Raw genomic sequence first — 21,187 nt, 5'->3', positions numbered from 1 at the left:
CAACCCAAAACATCACCTATTCCTTTTCTCCAGAGATGCTGTCTGACCTGCTGAGTTACTGCAGCTTTTTGTGTCTATCATCGGTTGAAGCCAGCAATCTGCAGTTCCTCCCTACACAATATTCTAAATGTGGCCTCACCGACGCCTTGTACAACTTTCAGATTGCTATGGGAATCCCTCTGCACAGAGTCAAGGACATTCGGATGTTGTATGGAGTTGCTCCGTGGGGAGATTCGCCGATTGATTTTGAGAATTCATTGAATGTCCCCTGTCCGCGTGGTCACGTGATAGCCGCTCGTATCACCAGCGAAAACCCAGATGAGGTAAAATGAAATGTTTAATTTTATTATGGCTAACAAGCATCTCGCGTTTTATGTGGGGGTTGCATTCCTGAAAATCAGCTCCTAATTCAAAAACACGTAAATTAAATATAATTTTATACAGCCGTAAATTTGAGCGCATGATTTCAAAAATTCAGTGTGTAAATTAAATGATTACTTTCAGAATTATTTCAAAAATGCATAAATGAAACGGGTGTTAAACACGAGGTGCCTGCATTTCTACTGTGTGTCATCGTTTTTAATGAAATGCCGGACTGGGACATAAATATTAGAACTGGACCGCGCAGATAATTTGACGATCACATGCAGTTTATTGCATTCTGTCTACGCATAAATGTATACTTGTAGCCACAGCCTGGAACGTCGATGACACTTCTAGTTTCCCACCCACACACCTCTTCTTGCAAACGGAGAAGATGATGCACAGACAGCTTGGTTGAGAAATTAAGCTCATTAATGCTCTTGAAATTAGTTTTAGTTTTTTCTGGAGATTTTAGAGGCAAAGGAGCCGACCCCTATCCTGATTCTTGGTGGCAAGATTACTGTACACTACTATGAAAAAGTGGCAGGCAGAATATAATATTCAGTGTCATATATAATATTTAAATAGATTATATTTGTTCTTATGTGTATTAAAATCAGGCTTATGGATGTTCAAAGAGCGCAGATAGCTTCAGAGATTCAAAGAGTTGCAAGGATGGTACCAGGACTTGAGGACCTGAGCTGTAGGGAGAGGCTGGGCAGACCAGGAATTTATTGCTTTGAGCTAAGGAGGCTGAGGGATGACGATCTTATAGAAATGTACAAACATCTTAGGGGGAATAGATAGATAGGGTGAGTGCACAGTCTTTTACCAAGGGAAGGGGAATGAAAATCCAGAGGACATAGCTTTAAGGTGAGAGGGGACATTTTTTCACACGTATGGATATAAGGAACGAGCTGCCAGAGGAGGTAGTTGAGGCAGGTATTATAACACGATTTGAACAGGTACATGGGTTGGAAAAGTTGAGAGGGATATGGACCAAACATGGGACTAACTTAGATGGGATAGCTTGTTTGGCAATGACAAATTGGGCCGAAGGGCCTGTTTCTGTGCTGCCTGACTCTATGGCTCTTATCTCTGGTTACTTAAATCAAATGCAATTACTTATGCTGTATGTGAATGTGTAGACTGTTGTCCAGTGCTGTGTAAACCAGGAAGAAATATATAGGTTATTGCAACCCCTGGGTGCTTTGGTTTCCTCTCACATCCCAAAGACGGGGGGGGTTTGTAGGTTAATTGTCCTCTGTAAAAGTGGCCCCGGTGTGTAGGGAGGGGATGTGAAAAAGTGATAACGTAGAACTAGTTTGAACGGGTGATCGATCATCAGTGTGGTCCGAAGCGTAAGTTTCCATGCTATATCCCTAAACTAAACTATTCACAATTACAAAGTGCTTTGCTCTCTCACGGTAGGGGTTCAAGCCAAGCTCTGGAACGGTTCAGGAGCTGAATTTCCGCAGCAGTAAAAACGTCTGGGGTTACTTCAGCGTGGCAGCAGCGGGAGGTCTCCATGAGTTTGCTGACTCCCAGTTTGGGCACTGCTTTTCCTGGGGGGAAAACCGAGAAGAGGCCATCTCGTAAGTACTTTGCCCGATCATTTCTTTCACTGAAAACTTCATGTCTCCTTGATTCGTTTTACCGGAGTATGCCTGATGGGCTCAAAGAATATTAGTGTAACATCATGTTCAGCTGGGACATTGTGGACCAAAAGGCAAGTGCTGTACTGTTCTCTAGAACACATTAATTCAGGAGTAACCTAGCAGGTCAGAGCCAAGACCATCACTTATGTGCTTGTACATAATCCATATCTCTCCATTCCCTACATATCCAAATGCCTATCCAAAAGTCTCTTAAATGCCACTATCATATCTACTTCCACCACCCACCCACCCCTGGCAGAGCGTTCAAGGCACTCAAAGGTAGACAACAATTCTGGAGAAACTCAGCGGGTGAGGCAGCATCTCTGGAGCGAAGGAATAGGTGACATTTCGGGTCAACACTCTGCAGAAAAAACACAGCTGCATACATTTTCTTTAAACTTTGCGCCTCTTACCTTAAAGCTATGCCCTCTCGTATTTGATTTTTCCATCCTGGGAAAAAGTTCTGCCTGACTACCCTGTCTATGCCTCTTGTAATTTTATATACTTCTATCAGGTCTCCCTGCAACCTCCGGCGTTCCAGATAAAATATCCAAGTCTGTCCAACGTCTCCCAGCAGTTTCTACCCTCTAATCCAGGTTTCATTCTGGTAAACCTCCTCTCCGCCCTATCCACATCCTCCACATCCTTTCTGTAATGTTGAGCTTCTGGTTGAAACTCTTGCTAACTTGTGTATTACTTACACGCAGCAATTTGGTGGTGGCGCTGAAGGAGCTGTCCATTCGTGGTGATTTCAGAACAACCGTGGAGTACCTGATCCGACTGCTGGAGACTGAGTGCTTCCAGCAGAACAGCATTGACACTGGCTGGCTGGATCGGTTGATTGCAGAGAAAGTGCAGGTACAGTGGTTCGGCGGGCGATAGGAATGGTGCACTTGGTCAGGAGAAAAACAACTATAGGTGAAATTCAACTTCCAGTGGGGCAGTGGTGGACTTTGTGCCTTGTTCAACCTCAGTTATACAACGGATCTTCTTGTTCTTGCATATGGCGTGCACAGCCTAAAGTTGTAGGGCAACTTGTTCTATTTGATCTTGTTTGATTGTGCACGCCAGGTTGATGGCATTCGTCGAAACAGTCGGACCACATGAAGGTTGCAATCTTCCACCCCTACAACGGATCTATTTTGCTTTGAGAACCCAATGGGGAAAAATAAATCAGCTGGCAATTTTGACAGGTGACACATTTAGTTCAGTGGTGCTTTATTTGTCTGCAACTGCAGAGTGAAATTCTTTGTGCATATATTACACATGCAGGCGCCGACATTTTTGGTGCCATTATTTAAATTCCGGTTGGCCCGCGCGCATTGTTTAGTTAGGAAGAAGCTGTTCTTGAACCTAGAGGTCACAATTTTCAGGCTCAGTAGTTTTAGTTTAGTTTAGAGGTAAAGCATGGAAACAGGCCCTTTGGCCCACCGAGTCCGTGCTGACCGGTGATCATCTGCACACTAGGTCTACTCTACACACGAGGGATAATTTACAGAGGCCAATTAGCCTGTCAGCCCGCACGTCTTTGGGATGTGGGAGGAAACTGGAGCACCCGGAGAAAATGCAGGGAGACCGTGCAAATTCCATGCAATCAGCACCCTTAGTCTGGATCAAACCCGGGTCTCTGGCACTGTGAGGCCCTGCGCCACCGTGCCGCCACGTCCCTTCTATATAATATGGTTGCAGTTCTGTTTGCATGCAAGACAATTACACTGTTGAATATGGAGGGAAATAGTAAGGAATTTTATTTTTGTCACAGTACAAAGAATTGAATAGCATATTTTGAGATACTGATATATTCCCTGCACCATCTTTCTTTTGGATGTGGAGCAGATGGATCCAGAAGTGGAAGAGTCTAGGACCAGAGGGCACAGCCTCAGAATAAAAGGATGTATCTTTAGAATGGAGATGAGGAGGAATTTATTTAGCTAGAGGGTGGTGAATCTGTAGAATTTATTGGCCACAGACGGTGGTGGAGGCCAAGTCTTTGAGTATTTTTAAAGTGGAAATTGATCGGTTCTTGATTAGTACGGGTGTCAAAGGTTTGCGTGGAGAATGGGTTTGAGAGGGAACAAAAGATCAGCCATGGCCGAGTAGGCTCAATGGGCCAAATGGCCTAATTCTGCTCCTATGTCTTCTGGTCTTTTCACCTCGTAGGCTGAGAGGCCCGATACCATGCTGGGAATCGTTTGTGGAGCTCTTCATGTCACAGATAAATCGTTCAGGAACAGTGTCTCCAATTTTCTTCACTCGTTGGAAAGGTAAAGGAAATGTACTACGTTTTTAAAAAATGATCTTACATGAATCATACTTTTTAATATCTTGATGTTGATTTATTTCACGCCCTGTGCCACCAACCCTTTCCCTTAAATTATACCAATTTGTCTGTCTGGTTGTTCCCCTCCCCAGGGGACAAGTCTTGCCAGCTCATACTCTTCTGAACACAGTGGAAGTGGAACTCATTTTTGAAGGAGTGAAATATGTGCTGAAGGTAAATTTCTAAATGTAGAAAGTGCATTTTTTAGACCCTCTTTTGGGAATGGGATGAATTTATGTGGCAGTGTTCATTTGTTCTTTACAAGAATCTCTATAATTCGCAAATGGGGCTGCTTGGTTGGCATGGACGAGTTGGGCTGAAGGTCCTGTTTCCCTGCTGTATGATTATGACTTAAATTTTGCCTGGAACTTTGAGATCTTAAAGCTATTTTGTCATGCTGGAGGAACGTGATGATGAGAGGAATGTGGGTTTAAAAGGCTTTCCGTTTGTTGGTTGAAATGGTGCTGTTTGCAGACTGGGTAGTTCCAAGTGAGCTGTCTTGCTTTGTTACACCAATGTTCAATCAAAAAGAGTCGGGATTGTCGTCAGGGGTTAAGGGCAGTAGGCAGGAGAATGGAGTTGAGAGGGAAAGAGATACCAGCCATGATTGAAGGGCAGAGTAGACTTCATGGGCTGAATGGCCTAATTCTGCTCCTATCACTTATTAGCTTATGACCCACTGAGTTCCTCCAGCAGGTTGCACTTTGACCATGCTATTTATTTTGTTCACAGGTTACGCGGCAGTCACCTAATTGTTACATCGTGTTAATGAACGATTCGTTTGTGGAGGTGGATGTTCATCGGCTGAGTGATGGCGGTCTGCTGTTGTCCTACGACGGCAGCAGCTACACATCGTACATGAAGGAGGAGGTGGACAGGTGAGGATGTGTACCTCCGAGTGAGGTCGTAAATAAACATTCTTGGTGGACCTTTGTCGGAAAAGCACTTCAACCCTGGGATCTTTGTGCTACAGGTACCGCGTTACCATTGGTAATAAGACCTGCGTGTTTGACAAGGAGAATGACCCTTCGCTGTTACATTCGCCCTCTGCGGGAAAGCTGATCCAGTACACGGTAGAAGATGGTGGTCATGTTTTCGCAGAGCACTGCTTTGCTGAAATTGAGGTAATGTTACAGCAAAATCTCACGGGGGAAGGAATATGAAGGGGGGAAGGGTAGTGAATCAGTGGGGTTCATTGCCCCAGAAGGCTGTGAGACCAAGTCAATTTATATTTTTAAGGCATAGATAGACAGATTTATGATTAGTACGGGTGTCGGTGGTTATGGGGACGAAGGCAGCAGAATGGGGTTAAGATGGAAAGATAGATCAGCCACGGTTGAATGGCGGAGTAGAGTTGATGGGCCGAATGGCCTAATTCTGCATCCTATCACTTATGAACTTATGAGAGAATCTGTGGCAGCACTGTGTGTCTACACTATGGGTGACCAGGGGAATATTCAAACTGCAGATGCTGGAAATCTGAAATAAAAGCTGAAAGTGCCGGGATCACCAAATAAATCAGGCAGCGTCTGCAAATGATTCGGTTGAAAGAACCCGTGTCAGGACATTGTGTTAGCCTGATTCCTGTTTCTGATCTATTCACCTCAAGCCTGTGCCCCTCACCCCTCTACTTGTTGATTCCACTATCATGGGTAAAACACCCTATCTATTCCCCTCGTCATCTTATACATCTCTATAAAATTGCTGCTCAGTCTCCTGCTCTCCAAGGAATAAAGTCCTAATGGGAGTCCACAGCATAGCAGGCTCGGACAGATTAGCCAAGCATTTATTCCCATGTCCGACAAATGCGCCGTAGAAATCATCACAGCACGGTTTGGGAACAGCTCCATCCAAACTGCAAGAAACTGCAGAGAATTGTAAACACAACCCAGACCATCACACAAACCAACCTCCCTTCCATCTACACTTCACGCTGCCTCATCAAGGCCACCAACATAATCAACGACCAGTCTCACCCTGGACACACCCTCTTCTCCCCTCTTCCATCGGGCAAGAGGTACAGAAGTGTGAAAACGCACACCTCCACATTCAGGGACAGTTTCTTTCCAGCTTCATCAGGCAACTAAACCATTCTATCAACAACTAGAGAGCGGTTTTGTGCTACCTCGTTGGAGACCCTTGGACTATCATTAATCAGACTACTGGACTTTATCTTGCACTAAATGTTATTCCCTTTATCCTGTGTCTGTACATTGTGGACGGCTTGATTGTAATCGTGTATTGTCTTTCCACTGACTCGATATCACACCACAAAAAGTTTTTCACTCAACCTCTGTACACATGACAATAAATTAAACTAACTAAATATATCAATTAATCTAAAGCAGGCTTTTTTTAAACTGTCTGGCATCATGGATAATCCTCTATGCCATATGTACATATGACAATTTTCCAGCAATTATTAGTTCGTTTTTTTTCTCCTTTTAGATTTAGGTTTATTATTGTCACAGGCACTAAGGTAGAGTGAAAAGCTTTGTTTTGTATGCTATCCAATCTGATCAGATAATACCATACATAAATACAATCCAGCCAAACTGAAGTACAATGGGGAAGAGACAGAGTGCAGAATATAGTTCTCAGGATTCCAGCGCATTAGTTCCATAGATAAAGTCCAATGTCCACAATGGGGTAGCGGTGAATCGGACAGTACACTGGCTTATTTATGGACGGACCATTCAAAAGTCTGGAAACAGTGGAGAAGAGGCTGTTCCTGAATCTGGTGGTGCGTGCTTTCAACCTTCTGTATCTTCGACACGACAGAAGTGGGGAGAATACGGAATGATGGAGTGGGAAAAGTTCATCACAGCGTTACTTTATTTACAATTATTGGCCATGTAGTGATCACATTGTTTGAGAAGCAATATTAAATGCCAATACAAGGAACTACAGATGCTGGTTGACCAAAAAAAGATACAAAATGCTTTTTTAACTCAGCAAGTCAGGCAACATCTCTGGAGAACACGAATAGGTGACATTTCGGGTCAGGACCCTTCCTCATCAGTTTGAAGAAGTATCCCGACCTGAAACATCACCAATCCATGTTCTCCAAAGATGCTGTCTGACCTGCTGAGTTACTCCAGCAGTTTTGGTTTTTTTTGCTCATATTGAATGCATCTTGATCCAAACATTTTAGAAACATAGAAAATAGGTGCTGGAATAGGCCATTTGGCCTTTCGAACCAGCACCGCCATTTAATATGATCATGGCTGATCATCCAAAATCAGTACAGTACCACATTCCTGCTTTCTCCCCATATCCCTTGATTCCGTAAGCCCTCTGCTGCCTTCTATGGCAGATAATTCCACATATTCACAACTCTCTGGCTGAAAAAGTGTTTCCTCATCTCAGTCCTAAGTGGCATACCCCTTATTCTTAAACTGTGACCCCTGGTTCTGGACTCCCCCTACATGGAGAACATTTATCCTGCACCTAGCCTGTCCAAACCCTTAAGAATTGTATATGTTTCTATAAGATCCCCTCTTTCTCATCCTTCTAAATTGCAGTGAATATAAGCCCATTAGTATGGGGTTTATTGACAGAACATTTAGCGTCTGTACGGAGAAAGACTACCAAATTTGTAAAGGCTGACGAGAGAGAGGCACTGGGACCAAGCGTGCTGGCGTGTGAGGATGCGTTGACGGGTGTGTTGCATTTCTTTCCTGTTGCAGGTGATGAAGATGGTGATGACACTGGCTGCACAGGCCTCCGGCTGCATCCATTATGTGAAGCGACCGGGAGCAATCCTGGAACCAGGCTGCGTGATTGCCAAGATGCAACTGGACGATCCAAGCAGAGTTCAGCAGGTTAGCGGCAATCCCACTATTAGTGAATGAGCTTTACCTGTCCCCAATGTCTTGACATTAATCCCAATTTAAACCCTGCATGATTTTCTGCTAGCCTCCTCTTTGAATAATCTGGCAACAAAAAAAAAAGATGCTTCATGAAGGTAAATACAGTTGAATCATTTATTTCGTGCCTGGCTTTATCCTCCCCTCCTCTCTTCCAACTTTCTTTCCCATCCCCTCCAATCACTGAAAAAGGATCCTGAATTGCAATCGGACCCGCTGAGTTACTCCAGCACTTTGTGTCTTTTGTCACAGCAGACAGCAATTGCTGCCACCAAGTGGTATGATGCTGATCTGCACCCTGAAGATCCCTTTGTAGGAAGTTACATAATGCTGCTTGAACTGTATTTTGATGAGAGGAGAGACATGTGGCCAAGGAGATACAGAGAAAGTCACGTGCATCCATTTAATCTGCATCTGGCCCATTAATTATCATTGACTGCATTTCTCCTGGCTGGAAGTAATCACGTGTGTTGAGCAAGGATGGTGACAAATTTAATTGAGAGTCCCTTTACCGTCCCTATCATACCTCTAGTTTCCTCTCCCCGACTCGCATTCTAAGGAAGGGTCTCGAAATGTCACCTATTCCTTTTCTCCAGAGATGCTACCCGACCTGCTGATTTACTCCAGAATTTTGTGTCTTATCTTCCTTTACTGTCAAACTTGTAATTGTTATCGATTCTGCTTTGAGTCAGTTGTATGAGACGCCAAGGCAAGGCTGGTGAGAGAGGAGGGAATTGGTGCATCCAGGATTCAGGAAGACAAATATTTGGCTTGCTGATCATGATCTTTACTGCTTCAGAGATAATTATCGCCAAGACCAAGAATTTGAATTTAACTAAGTCATTATAACTCAGAGCAATGTACTTTGCTGATAGGCAAATGTTGAGTAACTTTGCTGAGCTAATGGAAATGTCGGTCACAAAGTGCTGGAGTAATTCTGTGGAGGATATAGATAGGCAACGTTTTGTGTTGGGGCACTTCTTCAACTGATTGTAGGAGAGGGGGGAGAAAGCTGGAAAAGAGGGTGATACAAAATTGTGCAAGTGATAGGTGGATGCAGGTGTCGGGGGGGGTGTTTGATTAGCAGATGAGTGGTCAAAGTTTAGTTTAGTTGAGAGATACAACACGGAAACAGGCCCTTCGGCCCGCGGAGCCTACGCTGACCAATGATCACCCGTATACTAGTTTTAACCAGGCACGTGCCGTCAGGGTATGCAAGGTAGGCAGTGGCTACCCTGACTAAAATTATAAAAAGGCAATTATTAAATGTAAATAGTAAAGATTTCCAATTCATTTACTAAATTCAGTATTTATTATTAAATGGTTATTATTTTAATAATTGCTTATGTAGGCATAATTCTCCCGTGCCTTTCATCCGCAGTACGTGTAATACGCGTATATGTTCGACTCGCGTGCCGTGGACGCTGCTTCAAGCCTTCACTTACAACGGGCAATAAAGGCAGCTGAAATCCTGCCTTTGCACCGTGGACTGCGTGCAAGATGCTGCGCATGTCTACGGGAGAGACCAATCTGCGCATGCACGGGTTTTAAGATTTTAAAAAATCAACTGACTGCCTACAGGACCGATCTGCACTTGCGCGTTTTTCGATTTTCTATGCGTGCGCTATTTTTTTAAAAATCCGCTTTTTGCACATGCGCGGATTTTACGGTTTTTAAAAGCCGACTGACTGCCCAGTGCCTATCCTGTGTAATTACACACGGCACGTGCCTGGTTTTATCCGACACACACTAGGGACAATTTACAGAAGCCAATTAACTTACAAACCTGCACATCTTTTGGATGTGGGAGGAAACCAGTGTACCCGGAGAAAACCCACACAGTCACACAGAGAGCGTACAAACTATGTACAGACAGCACCCATAGTAAGGATCAAACACGGGTTTCTGGCACTGTGATACAGCAACTCTATCGATGTTCACTATACTGCCTAGAGATGAAATGAGAAAGGCTGGAGATAAAAAGGAAGCAAACGAGTGTTAGATAAGGGGAGAGGAGGAATGAAATGTAAATGAAAGGTAAAGAATAGAAAATGTGTTGGAGTTGCATTCAGACAATGTTGTTTATTCTTAAACAAAAACTAATTGTGTTTTATGCTTCAATCTAGGCTGAGTTATTCACACAACCTCTGCCCAGGGTCCAGAACTTGGCTCTCCGTGGAGAAAAGCTTCACCGCATCTTCCATTACGTCCTGGACAATCTGGGGTACATCATGAACGGATTCTGCCTGCCCGAGGTCTACTTTGACGTCAAGGTACTGTCACGGAATGATGTGCAGAGAGAGAGAGAGAGATGTGGTCAAATCTGGAGGAGCGTGACAAAATCTTGAGGGGCAAGCCACTACACTCCCCTCTCCCCTTACCCCCTTCTTCCACGCTAGACATTTAGCCAAAAAGTATCCCACTTGAGATCGCACCCACCCTACCCTCACCACCCTTTCTGAGGTCATTTGTTACCAGCCTTGATTTGTTGTCGTCTTATGTCACCTCCAGTTCTCTCTGTCCCCCCCCCCCCCCCGCCCCTAACTCCCTACTTTCACTCTGAAGAAGGGTCACAACCCAAAATGTCACCTATCCCATTTCTCCTGAGATGCCACCTAACACGCTGAGTTACTCCAGTACTTTGTGTCTATCTAGGTCATGTGTGTTGTTTTCTATGAAATTGAAACATATATGATTGTTAAGGGTTTGGACACGTTAGCGGCAGGAAACATGTTCCCGATGTTGGGGGAGTCCAGAACCAGGGGCCGCACAGTTTAAGAATAAGGAGTAAGCCATTTAGAACGGAGACGAGGAAACACTTTTTCTCACAGAGAGTGGTGAGTCTGTGGAATTCTCTGGCTCAGAGAGCGGTGGAGGCCGGTTCTCTGGATGCTTTCAAGAGAGAGCTTGATAGGGCTCTTAAAAATAGCGGAATCAGGGGATATGGGGAGAAGTCAGGAACGGGGTACTGATAGGGGATGATCAGCCATGATCACATTGAATGGCGGTGCTGGCTCGAAGGACCGAATGGCCTACGCCTGCACCTATTGTCTATTGTCTAAATAAGGATCCTCTGCAAGCCATGATTTGGTTCATGTTGGGTTTGTGTTTTGATATAAAATGTTGGTGTTAAGAACACAGAGCATAGAACAGCACAGGAACAGGCCTTTCGACCCACAATATCTGTGCCAAACGTGAAGCCAAGACCCAACTCTTATCTGCTTGTTCGTGATCCATATCGCTTCATTTCCTACATATCCATCTAAACGCCTCTTAAATGCCATCATCGTATCTGACTCCAATATCACCCGCGGCAGTGCATTCCAGGCACCCACCACTCTTGGTGTAAAAAAAAACATGCCCCACACATCTCCTTTCAACTTTGCCCCTCTCATCTCAAAGCTATACCCTTTTAGTGTTGGATTTATTCAAGAGTTGGATGAACTAAAGACATAGCAGGTTTTTTTAACGCTCGGTGCCGGGCTAGCCGTTGCTTTGGCTGATTTAGCTGGTAAATACTGAACAATTTGGAAGCAAAGTGAAGAAAACACATTAAATAAAAAATACATTCAATAAAAGGGAGAAGATTGTGGTAAGAAATAAATTGAATCAGATTTATATTGATTTGCTGTGCTGCGATTCGTCTAACCGAGGAGTTTTCCAATAACTCTGGATTGGAGGCACAGTTTAGTACAACAAACCTGCTCAGGTTGGCATAAGCATCGCAATTTACAATCCATGTATCTGTTCAAATGTCGTTATTATACCTGCCTCAACCACCGATCAAGGTGCTCCATCTACACGTCTCACCTACCTGCGTTTGGCGTATATCCCTCTCAACCTCTCCTATCCATGTACTTGTCCAAGCGTCTTTCAAATGTTGTTGTTGTACCTGACTCATCTACCTATTCTGGCAGCTCATTCCACATACCCAAGTTGTGTGAAAAGGTCACCCTGCACGTTCCTATTAAATCATTTCTCTCACACCTTACAGCCTATGTCCTCTGGTTCTTGATTCACCTACCCAAGGAATAAGACTCTGTGCATTCACTCTATCTATTCCCCTCGTGATTTTATGTACTGGTATAAGATCTCCCTATAGCTTCCTTTGCTACATGGAATGAAGTTGTAGCCTGCCTAGCGGGCCAGCCTACGAATGTATAAATTAAGCAAAAGGAGGCTTTCTGGATAGAAAATGCGTTGAAGCATATGGGCCTAACATGGGCAAATAAGACTAGCTTAGAGGGCATCTTGGTTGGCTGGGATGAACTGGGCTGCAGGGACTGTTTCCATGATGTATGCCTGTAATATCACGGATAAGCCTATTTCACCTTTTATGCAATATGTGCACATGACTCACAGTGACCTTGATCCTGACCTTTGATGCTGTCTGTGCGGAGTTTGCATGTTCTCTCTGTGACTGCATGGGTTTCCTCCGGGTGCTCCGGATTACTCCCACATCCCAAAGATGTGCGGGTTTGTAGGTTAATTGGTCTCTGTAAATTTCACAAGTGTGCAGGGATGTGGGGAAAGTGGGATAGAATAGAACTAGTATTGAACAGGTGATTAATGGTCGGCATGTGCTCAGCGGGCCGAAGGGCCCGTTTCCATGCTGTATTTCTAAACTGAACTAGTCACAGTCTGGAGATAGACACAAAGTGCTGGAGAAACTCAGCGGGTCAGGCAGCATTTCTGGAGGAAAAGGAGGGATGATGTTTCAGTTTGGGACCCTTCTTCAGACAGAAGAAGGCTGCCGACCTTCAGAGATTCCTCCAGAGATACTGCCTGACCCGCTGAGTTACTCCAGCACTTTGTGTCTATCTTTAATATAAACCCTTAAGTGCAGTTCTTTGTTTCTGCTTAATTAGTTGGCTAGAGTCGTGTGGAATGAGTACAAATACATGATAAAAGGAATAACGTTTAGTGTAAGATAAAGTCCAAAGATAGTCCAAGGGTCTCCAATTAGGTAGATGATAGCTTAGGACCGCTCTCTAGTTGTTGATAGGATGGTTCATTTGCCTGATAACAGCTGGAAAGAAACCATGGAGGAATATATATTTTTGGCATATTCTGGTGTCACTGCTCTTGGTTATTTGATGACTGCTGACTTGCTATCCGAATGGAACCTGGAAGCTTGGTTTGTGTGATGGGGTCTGACATAACATGATGTAGTTACTCGATTAAGGCAAGGAGAAGATTCAAAGTCGCAAAGAAGGAAATTGTATTTTATTGCGTTTTCTTCTGTTGCAGGTGAAAGACTGGGTGGAAAGACTCATGCAGACACTGAGGGACCCATCCCTCCCACTGTTGGAGCTTCAGGATATCATGACCAGTGTTGCTGGACGAATCCCCCAGGCAGTGGAGAAGGCTATCAAAAAAGAGATGGCCCAGTATGCAAGCAATATCACCTCTGTGCTCTGCCAATTCCCCAGCCAGCAGGTACTTTTTTTACACAAAGTGTGGTGGGTATATAGGTGGAACTGCCGGTGGAGCTAGTTGAGGCAGGTACTATCATAACATTTGCACAGGTATATGGATAGGACAAGTTTAAAGGGTTATGGGCCAAGCACGGTTACGTGGGACTAGTGTCGCTGGAGCATGTTGGTCGGCATGGGCACGTTGGGGCGTAGAGCCTGTTTCCGTGCTGTATGACACTGACTTGCGATAGATTTTGCCGCCTTCTTTTATTAATTATCACATGCGCCGAGGTACAGTGAAAAACTTGGTGTTGCTTTCTATCCAATCAGATCAGATACAATACATAAATACAATCCAGTCAAACTCGAGTGCAATAGGTAGAGCAAAGGGAAACGTGCAGAATATAGTTCTCAGCATTGTCGCACACTAGCTTCATAACCATGAAACAATGTCCGCAATGAGGTCGTGGTGAATCGGACTGTACCCGAGCTGATGGAAGGACCGCTCAGAAGCCTGATAACAAAGAAGAGGAATGTTCCTGAATCTGGTGGTGTGTGTTATCAAGATACTGTACCTTTTGCCCAACGGGAGCAGGAAGATAAAGGAATGACCGGGGTGGTCATTATGTTAGCTACTTTTCCGAGGCAGTGTAAAGTGTAGATGGAGTCGGTGGTGGGGAGTCTGGTCTGTGTGTTGGACTAGGCTCGATCTATAATTCTCTGCAATTCCTTGGGGCCTTGGGCAAGGCTGCTCCTAAACCAAGCTGTGATGAAACACAACAGTATATTTTTTATGTTGTATCTTTAGATGTTTGTAAGAGTCATTGCAGACAAATTTCCTGAGTCTCCTCAGGTAGTAGAGGCGTTGATTTTTGACGATGTTTAAATAGAGTTGAGCTAAATATTCGCAGATTAGTTTATATAACTCCAAGTTCGATCAAAAGATCAGCAGGGGCGGCACAGTGGTGCAGCTGGTAGAGCCGATGTATCACAATGCCAGCGATCTCGGGTGCTGTCTGTGTGGAGTTTGCATGTTCTCCCTGTTGACCGACGTGAGGTTACATCCCCTGGTTTTCAGCTGGAGATAATTTAAAGCATCCGGCCAAATCCTATTGTCATTTTGATGCTGGGTGTGCTAGCTTTAAAATCTTTGCTGATTGAAGATATAATGTTCTTTCTTTTCAGATTGCCAACATTCTGGACAGTCACGCTGCAACTCTGAATAGGAAATCGGAGAGGGAGGTTTTTTTCATGAATACACAGAGCATCGTTCAGCTGGTGCAGAGGTTAGTCATCCAGTTAGACACAAAAAACTAAGTGGATCAGGCAGCATCTCTGAAAAAAGGGAATAGGTGACGTTTCAGGTTGAGACCCTTCTTCAGACTGAGTGTCAGGGGAAAGGGAAACTAAAGATATAGAGAGATTTAGGTTTGCCTTTACACAGGCACATTGGTGATGGGTGCAGTCAATGTTAATGGGCAAGGATGGCCCAGACTTTGGAAGTCAAATTTACACTGCTGCATATTCCACAGGCTGGCATAAGACCGTAAGACATAGCAGCAGAATTAGGCCATTCAACCCATCAAGTCTACTCTGCCATTCAATCATGGCTGATCTATTTTTCCCTCTCAATCCCATCCACCTGCATTCTTCCCGTAACCTTTGTTACCCTTACTAGGTCAGTTTATTGTCTCATGTACCAATTAAGATACAGTGAAATTTGAATTACTAATCTCCACGCTAAAAATTCCATTGACTTGGCCTCCACCGCCGTCCAGGGCAATGAATTCCACAGATTCACCACCTCAAGAAATTCCTTCTCATCTCCATCCAAAAGGTGTGCGCTTCTATTCTGAGGCTGTGCCCCAAGAATCTCCTACTTTTGAAAACATCTTCTCCACATACACTCTATCTAGACTTTTCATTGTTCTGTAGGTTTCCCAATCTTGGGATTTAGGCAATCTCAATGTGAAGGAGGGAATAATGTTCCTGTTTCCCCAGAGATAATTCTTGTTGGAGATGGCCTTCCAGGTGCATTCATTAGATCCGGCCACGTTGTTCTCCATCGCTGTACAACAAGCCAACACTCATTTACCCGGTCATCATGTCAATCACTTTAATACATACCAACTGGCAGTACAACCTCAGCCATCGATGTGATATTATTCATCTACATTTTATTCCTTCTTTCCTCCCCATTTGCCAGACTGGACACTTCACCTAATTGAAGAGAGGGTCATAAAAGGTGGTGCCAACAGGCCAAATTCTGCAGTAGTACTAATGATGAGACAGCACTCCCTTGTCACTGAGACCAACAAGATTTCCTTGCCTATGCGGTTTAAACTCTGACGTTGTTTGTTTGTCCCCTGCACCAAACCTTGAAAGAAAGAAGATGATTAATTGAAAATCTGTGTTTACAATGGCACAATAAGCCATAGTTACATTCTTGATTTTAGCAAGTTCAAGTTCAAGTGAGTTTATTGTCATGTGTCCCTGTATAGGACAATGAAATTCTTGCTTTGCTTAAGCACACAGAAAATAGTAGGCATTTACTACAAAACAGATAAATGTGTCCATATACCATGATATAAATATATACAGTGGGTCCAGGTTTTTGTCGAGGTAGGAGTTGAGCAAACACTCAGATCCTCCAAAAACACTGATTTTGCCCATGTGACCCTGCTGTTTGAAGGTGAGATGACCAAGTCACACTCACTCTGATGGATTCAGTAGTGGATGTTGTGGCACTGGTGCTGCTTGCAACCTGTGGGGCTACATGTTCATGTCCATTTCCTAGTTACATGATTCTAACCTTCCTGCTCCATAATGCTTCAGTGGGAGTCTCAGTCTCGGTGAGTTTCAGTGGTGGAACAAAAACAGGCCCTTCAACCCAATTTGTACATGCTGACCAAAATACCCCATCCAAGCTAGTCCCATATCCCTCTAAACTTTTTCTATCCATCTACCTGTTCAAATGTCTTTTAAATGTTGTTGTTGTAACTCCCTCAACGACCTCCTCTGGCAGCTCGTTCCATACACCCACCACACTGGAAAAAGTTACCCCTCAGGATTGTATTAAATCTTTCCCTTCTCACCTTGAACCTATTTGGTAATCGAGGCCGATGCTTCCCATTTGCGCATTGACCTGTTACTTGGACCTGTGGAATAAGGCAGCAAACGAGGAGAGAATTTTCCAAATTCATTAGTACGAAAAGCGACCTGTATAAATCTGACTGTCTTCAATGGTCATGAAACCAAAGGGAATGTTAAGCCAGACCCGACTTCTGGACTCAAGAATACAATGAATCTTATGTGTGTTATTTTGTGATATTATTTATCGATTCAAATGCTGATGAGGTTAATAATTTGGCTTGGCTCATATATATATATATATATATATATGTATTCCATATATCACCTTGCCATGTCTTTGCTGGGATGTAGTGGTGACTTTCGAATGTGTCTAGTAATATAGCAATTTGCATCTTTATATGAAGGCATAAGAATATTAAACAAATGAAAATGCTTAACCTTTTGGTTCTAATACTAAGTTTCTCTATTTAATATTTATGTATTCATACTTTAAAAAAAAAATGAGTCAGCCCGACATGTTAATAGGTTGATTATTGTAGGAATGTTGTTGAATAAAAACTGTCATTAAAGCATTTTTTAAGGTCGGCTTGAAAGCACTCGCCGTTGAATTAATTGTGGGATAGACGTGAGAAATCTGATGAATGGTGTATACCCATCTTCAAAATTCTTAAGCCTAGCCAAAAGTTTCCTATCTTATTCCAACAATTTGCATTAGCAAAAGAAAGTGTTAGAAGGCATCTGGTTAATGGCATGCAGAATAATTATTGTGTGTAACGAGAGCGCGGTCCTAAGCTACTATCTCCCTCATTGGAGACACTATCTTTAATTGGATTTTACTGGACTTTATCTTGCAGTAAACATCATTCCCATTATCATGTATCTATACAGTGTGGACGGCTCGATTGTAATCATGTATAGTCTTTCCGCTGACTGGTTAGCACCCAACAGAAGCATTTCACTGTACCTCGGCACATGTGACAATAAACTAAACTAAACTAACAAAAGATATGTTCTCAACTTCTTAAGGCAACATCATTTTGTTTAGACCGAAAGGTCTAAATGACAATAAAGGAATCTAATCTAATTTCTACTAAAGATCATTATTTCTGCTACTTGGTTGAGTGACTCCACTTGTATTCAGTACACTAGTTGTTAATTCTTTTTACTTACTGCTTGATATAGCTGTCTGAAAAATAGTTAGGCAGAGAGGCAACTCCAAAGAAGAGCAAAACACAAAGAGTGGGAGGAACTCAGTCGGTCAGGCAGCATCTGTGGAGAGTAAAATGTAGTTTGAAGAAGGGTTCCGACCCCTCAGGCACTGTTTCTTGCCAGCCGTTATCAGGCAATTGAACAATCCTTTCATCAGCTAGAGTGCTAACCTCCCATCTACTTAATTATAGACCTTTGTACTATCTTTAATCAAACTTTATCTTGCACTAAATGTTGTACCCTTTATATTTTATCTGTACACTGTGGAGGGCTTGATTGTGATCATGACTGGATAGCATGCAACAAAAGCTTTTCACTTTACCTCAGTTCACGTGACAACAATAAACTAACCTAAACTAAACTAGACCCAAAACAGTTACTCCAGCATTTTGTGTCTTTATCTGTGTAGGGAATGGGCAGATGATGTTGCAGGTCAGTACCCTTCTTTAGTCTGATAAGTCTGAAGAAGGGTCCCGATCCAAAATGTCGTTTGTCCATTCCCTCCACAGATGCTGCATGACCCGCTGCGTTCCTCCAGCACTTTGTGTTTTGCTCAAGATGCCAGCATCTTTGGTTGCTTGTCTCAACTCTGAAGAAGATCTTGATGCCAAAGGCGTCAGTTCATTGAGTATTTCATCCTGAGGTGGTAATGCAAATGACATACCTTAGAACATGAAGATCAGAGATAACTGCCATGTTTCTTTTTGCTTAACCTGGACAACTCAGAGTTGCAGTTTTGAAAGGGATTGCACAGTGGCATAGCTGGTAGAGCTGCTGCTTCACAGTGCTAGAGACCAGGGGTTCGACCCTAACATAGTTATACAGCTTGGAAAAAGGCCCTTTGGCTCAACTCGCCTATGCCAACCAACATGTCCCACCTACTTATCCCATCTCCCTGCCTTTGGCCCATATCCCTTTGAAACATATGATTGTTAAGGGCTTGGACACGCTAGAGGCAGGAAACATGTGCCCGATGTTGGGGGAGTCCAGAACCAGGGGCCACAGTTTAAGAATAAGGGGTAAGCCATTTAGAACCGAGACGAGGAAACACTTTTTCTCACAGAGAGTGGTGAGTCTGTGGAATTCTCTGCCTCAGAGGGTGGTGGAGGCAGGTTCTCTGGATGCTTTCAAGAGAGAGCTAGATAGGGCTCTTAAAAATAGCGGAGTCAGGGGATATGGGGAGAAGGCATGAACGGGGTACTGATTGGGGATGATCAGCCATGATCACATTGAATGGCGGTGCTGGCTCGAAGGGCCAAATGGCCTACTCCTGCACCTACTGTCTATTGTCTATTGTCTATAAACTTATCCTATCACTGTACCTGTCCAAATGTTTTCTTAAAGTTAAGTGTTTCTTAAACTTGTCTACTCTGGTTTCAGGTATCGGAGTGGCATTCGGGGTCACATGAAGGCCGTCGTCATGGATCTTCTCCGGCAGTATTTGAAGGTGGAGATTGAATTCCAGCAAGGTTTGTCCTGCCCTATCTAATTAACTCAGAATACTCGGAAACGCACACACTCTGGTGCACATCTTTTCCATTTGTGCATCTTCCCTATGAGTGCTCTTTTCATTGCTAGCTGTATTCATTCTGTGGTCTCTCCATTAACTTGACAGAATCAGAGGATAGTTACCATACGGAGGACCTTTTTACTGTACATGAGTAACCCAACTCATCTTATTTCCCTATCCCAACAAATTCTTTCAGCCATATATCCAGCTTTCTGTTGATTGCCACAATTCATGAATACTGTAAAAAATGCCACTGTAAAAAAAGCCAAAAAAACTGCCAGTGTAAGAACATTTTATTTCCGTCACTGATCAGCCCCATCATTCCTCCTACAACCTTTTCCTGACATGCGTCACCAGACCATGAGTTTCGGCAAAGCATTTTGTCCCATTAATTTATCCCAGATAAGAACTACAATTTATAAACCATCTTCTCCTTTGAGTGCTTTTACAACCTGATGAATAATGTCAGGATTAGTTTAGAGCGATACAGTGTGGAAACAGGCCCTTCGGCCTACCGAGCCCACGCCGACCAATGATCACCCATTCACACGAGTAATATGTTCTCCCACTTTCGCATCCACTACCTACACACCAGGGGTGATTTACAGAGGCCAATTAAGCTACAAACCCGCAAGTCTTTGGGATGCGGGAGGAAACTTGCGCCTGGAGAAATCTACGCGGTCACGGGGAGAATGTGCAAACTCCACACGACACCCGAGGTCGGGATCGAACCCAGGTCTCTTGCAACAGCTCTTCCAGATGTGCCCTGTGCCACCCTTGTTGAATGAAGTTTCTTGTGACATTATGATAGAAATTCGTTTGTGCCAATTACATCTGTTCCTCAACTGTAAGACATTGGAACAGAATGCCATTTTACCTATTGAGTATACTATGCCATTCTATGGCTGACCAATTTTTCCATCTCAACCCCATTCACCTGCCTTCTCTCCGTAGCCTTTGACGCTCTTAATAATTGAGAACTTATCAATCTCTGCTTTAAAACTATCCAATGTCTTGGCCTCCACAGCCGTCTGTGGCAATGAATTCCACAGATTAACCCCCTTTGGCTCAAGAAGTTCTTCCTCAGCAACCTCCTCCTTTGCTCCGCAACAAAGTAGAGTAACATTGCATGTAAGAGCTCAGAGTCCAGCAATGAAGTTCTATTTCCCTCAGCATTCTTATGGTTCCTCTATATAGGCTTCCTTTCTCACTTTATATCATCAGCAAGTTTGTCCCATCATGACAAAGTGGCTGGAAATTCACAAACTAGTTATTCGGGCACTGAAGAGTCAGTAGAAAGAAGAAATCTTGAGGATGTCCTTCCGTGCTGAATTTGAACCCTAGATCCCGCACTCAATCTATTTCAGACATAAACCAGCCAGCTAGTTATAAAGTCTTACAGCATGGAAAAAGGCTGTTCGGCTCAACTTTCCAAGCTGACCAAGAAGCCCCATCCATGCTGTTCTCATTTGCCTGCGTTTGGCCCATATTCTTCAAAACCTCCGCTATATATTGTTTGCGAAACATGGCCAGAGTACTGTAGAATCGACTCTCTTTGCAATGTTTAGTAGCGGTGGTGAAAATAATATTCAGATGAAAAGTCTAATTGCAGTAATCGAGATTTAGAGAAGTCTTTATCTATTTAAGCTGTGCTTTTAAAATGACTGTCAAAAAATCTCTGCATTGATTCTGTAATAAATGGATTTCAGCTCTACTGGGGCAGCATGGTGGCACAATGGTAGAGTTGC

At 43.6% G+C, this 21,187-nt stretch overlaps 1 protein-coding gene across 1 annotated transcript in view; it reads left to right on the top strand.

The window, feature by feature from the left end:
* The window catches only part of acaca (acetyl-CoA carboxylase alpha), a 225,406-nt gene that overhangs the window by 36,843 nt on the left and 167,376 nt on the right, over window positions 1–21,187 (top strand). The window contains exons 12-23 of the mRNA XM_033046251.1: window positions 162–323; window positions 1,795–1,958; window positions 2,729–2,879; window positions 4,182–4,285; window positions 4,434–4,515; window positions 5,074–5,219; window positions 5,315–5,465; window positions 8,031–8,165; window positions 10,337–10,483; window positions 13,461–13,649; window positions 14,813–14,913; window positions 19,310–19,398. Of these exons, the coding sequence (XP_032902142.1) occupies window positions 162–323; window positions 1,795–1,958; window positions 2,729–2,879; window positions 4,182–4,285; window positions 4,434–4,515; window positions 5,074–5,219; window positions 5,315–5,465; window positions 8,031–8,165; window positions 10,337–10,483; window positions 13,461–13,649; window positions 14,813–14,913; window positions 19,310–19,398 (1,621 nt within the window). The remainder of the gene's footprint in view (window positions 1–161; window positions 324–1,794; window positions 1,959–2,728; window positions 2,880–4,181; window positions 4,286–4,433; window positions 4,516–5,073; window positions 5,220–5,314; window positions 5,466–8,030; window positions 8,166–10,336; window positions 10,484–13,460; window positions 13,650–14,812; window positions 14,914–19,309; window positions 19,399–21,187) is intronic.

This window comes from Amblyraja radiata, chromosome 28 (assembly GCF_010909765.2).
Source record: "Amblyraja radiata isolate CabotCenter1 chromosome 28, sAmbRad1.1.pri, whole genome shotgun sequence".
NCBI classification, from domain to species: Eukaryota; Metazoa; Chordata; class Chondrichthyes; order Rajiformes; family Rajidae; genus Amblyraja; species Amblyraja radiata.
The sequence above is the reverse complement of the archived record's forward strand: the minus strand, read 5'-3'. Positions and strand labels throughout refer to the sequence as shown.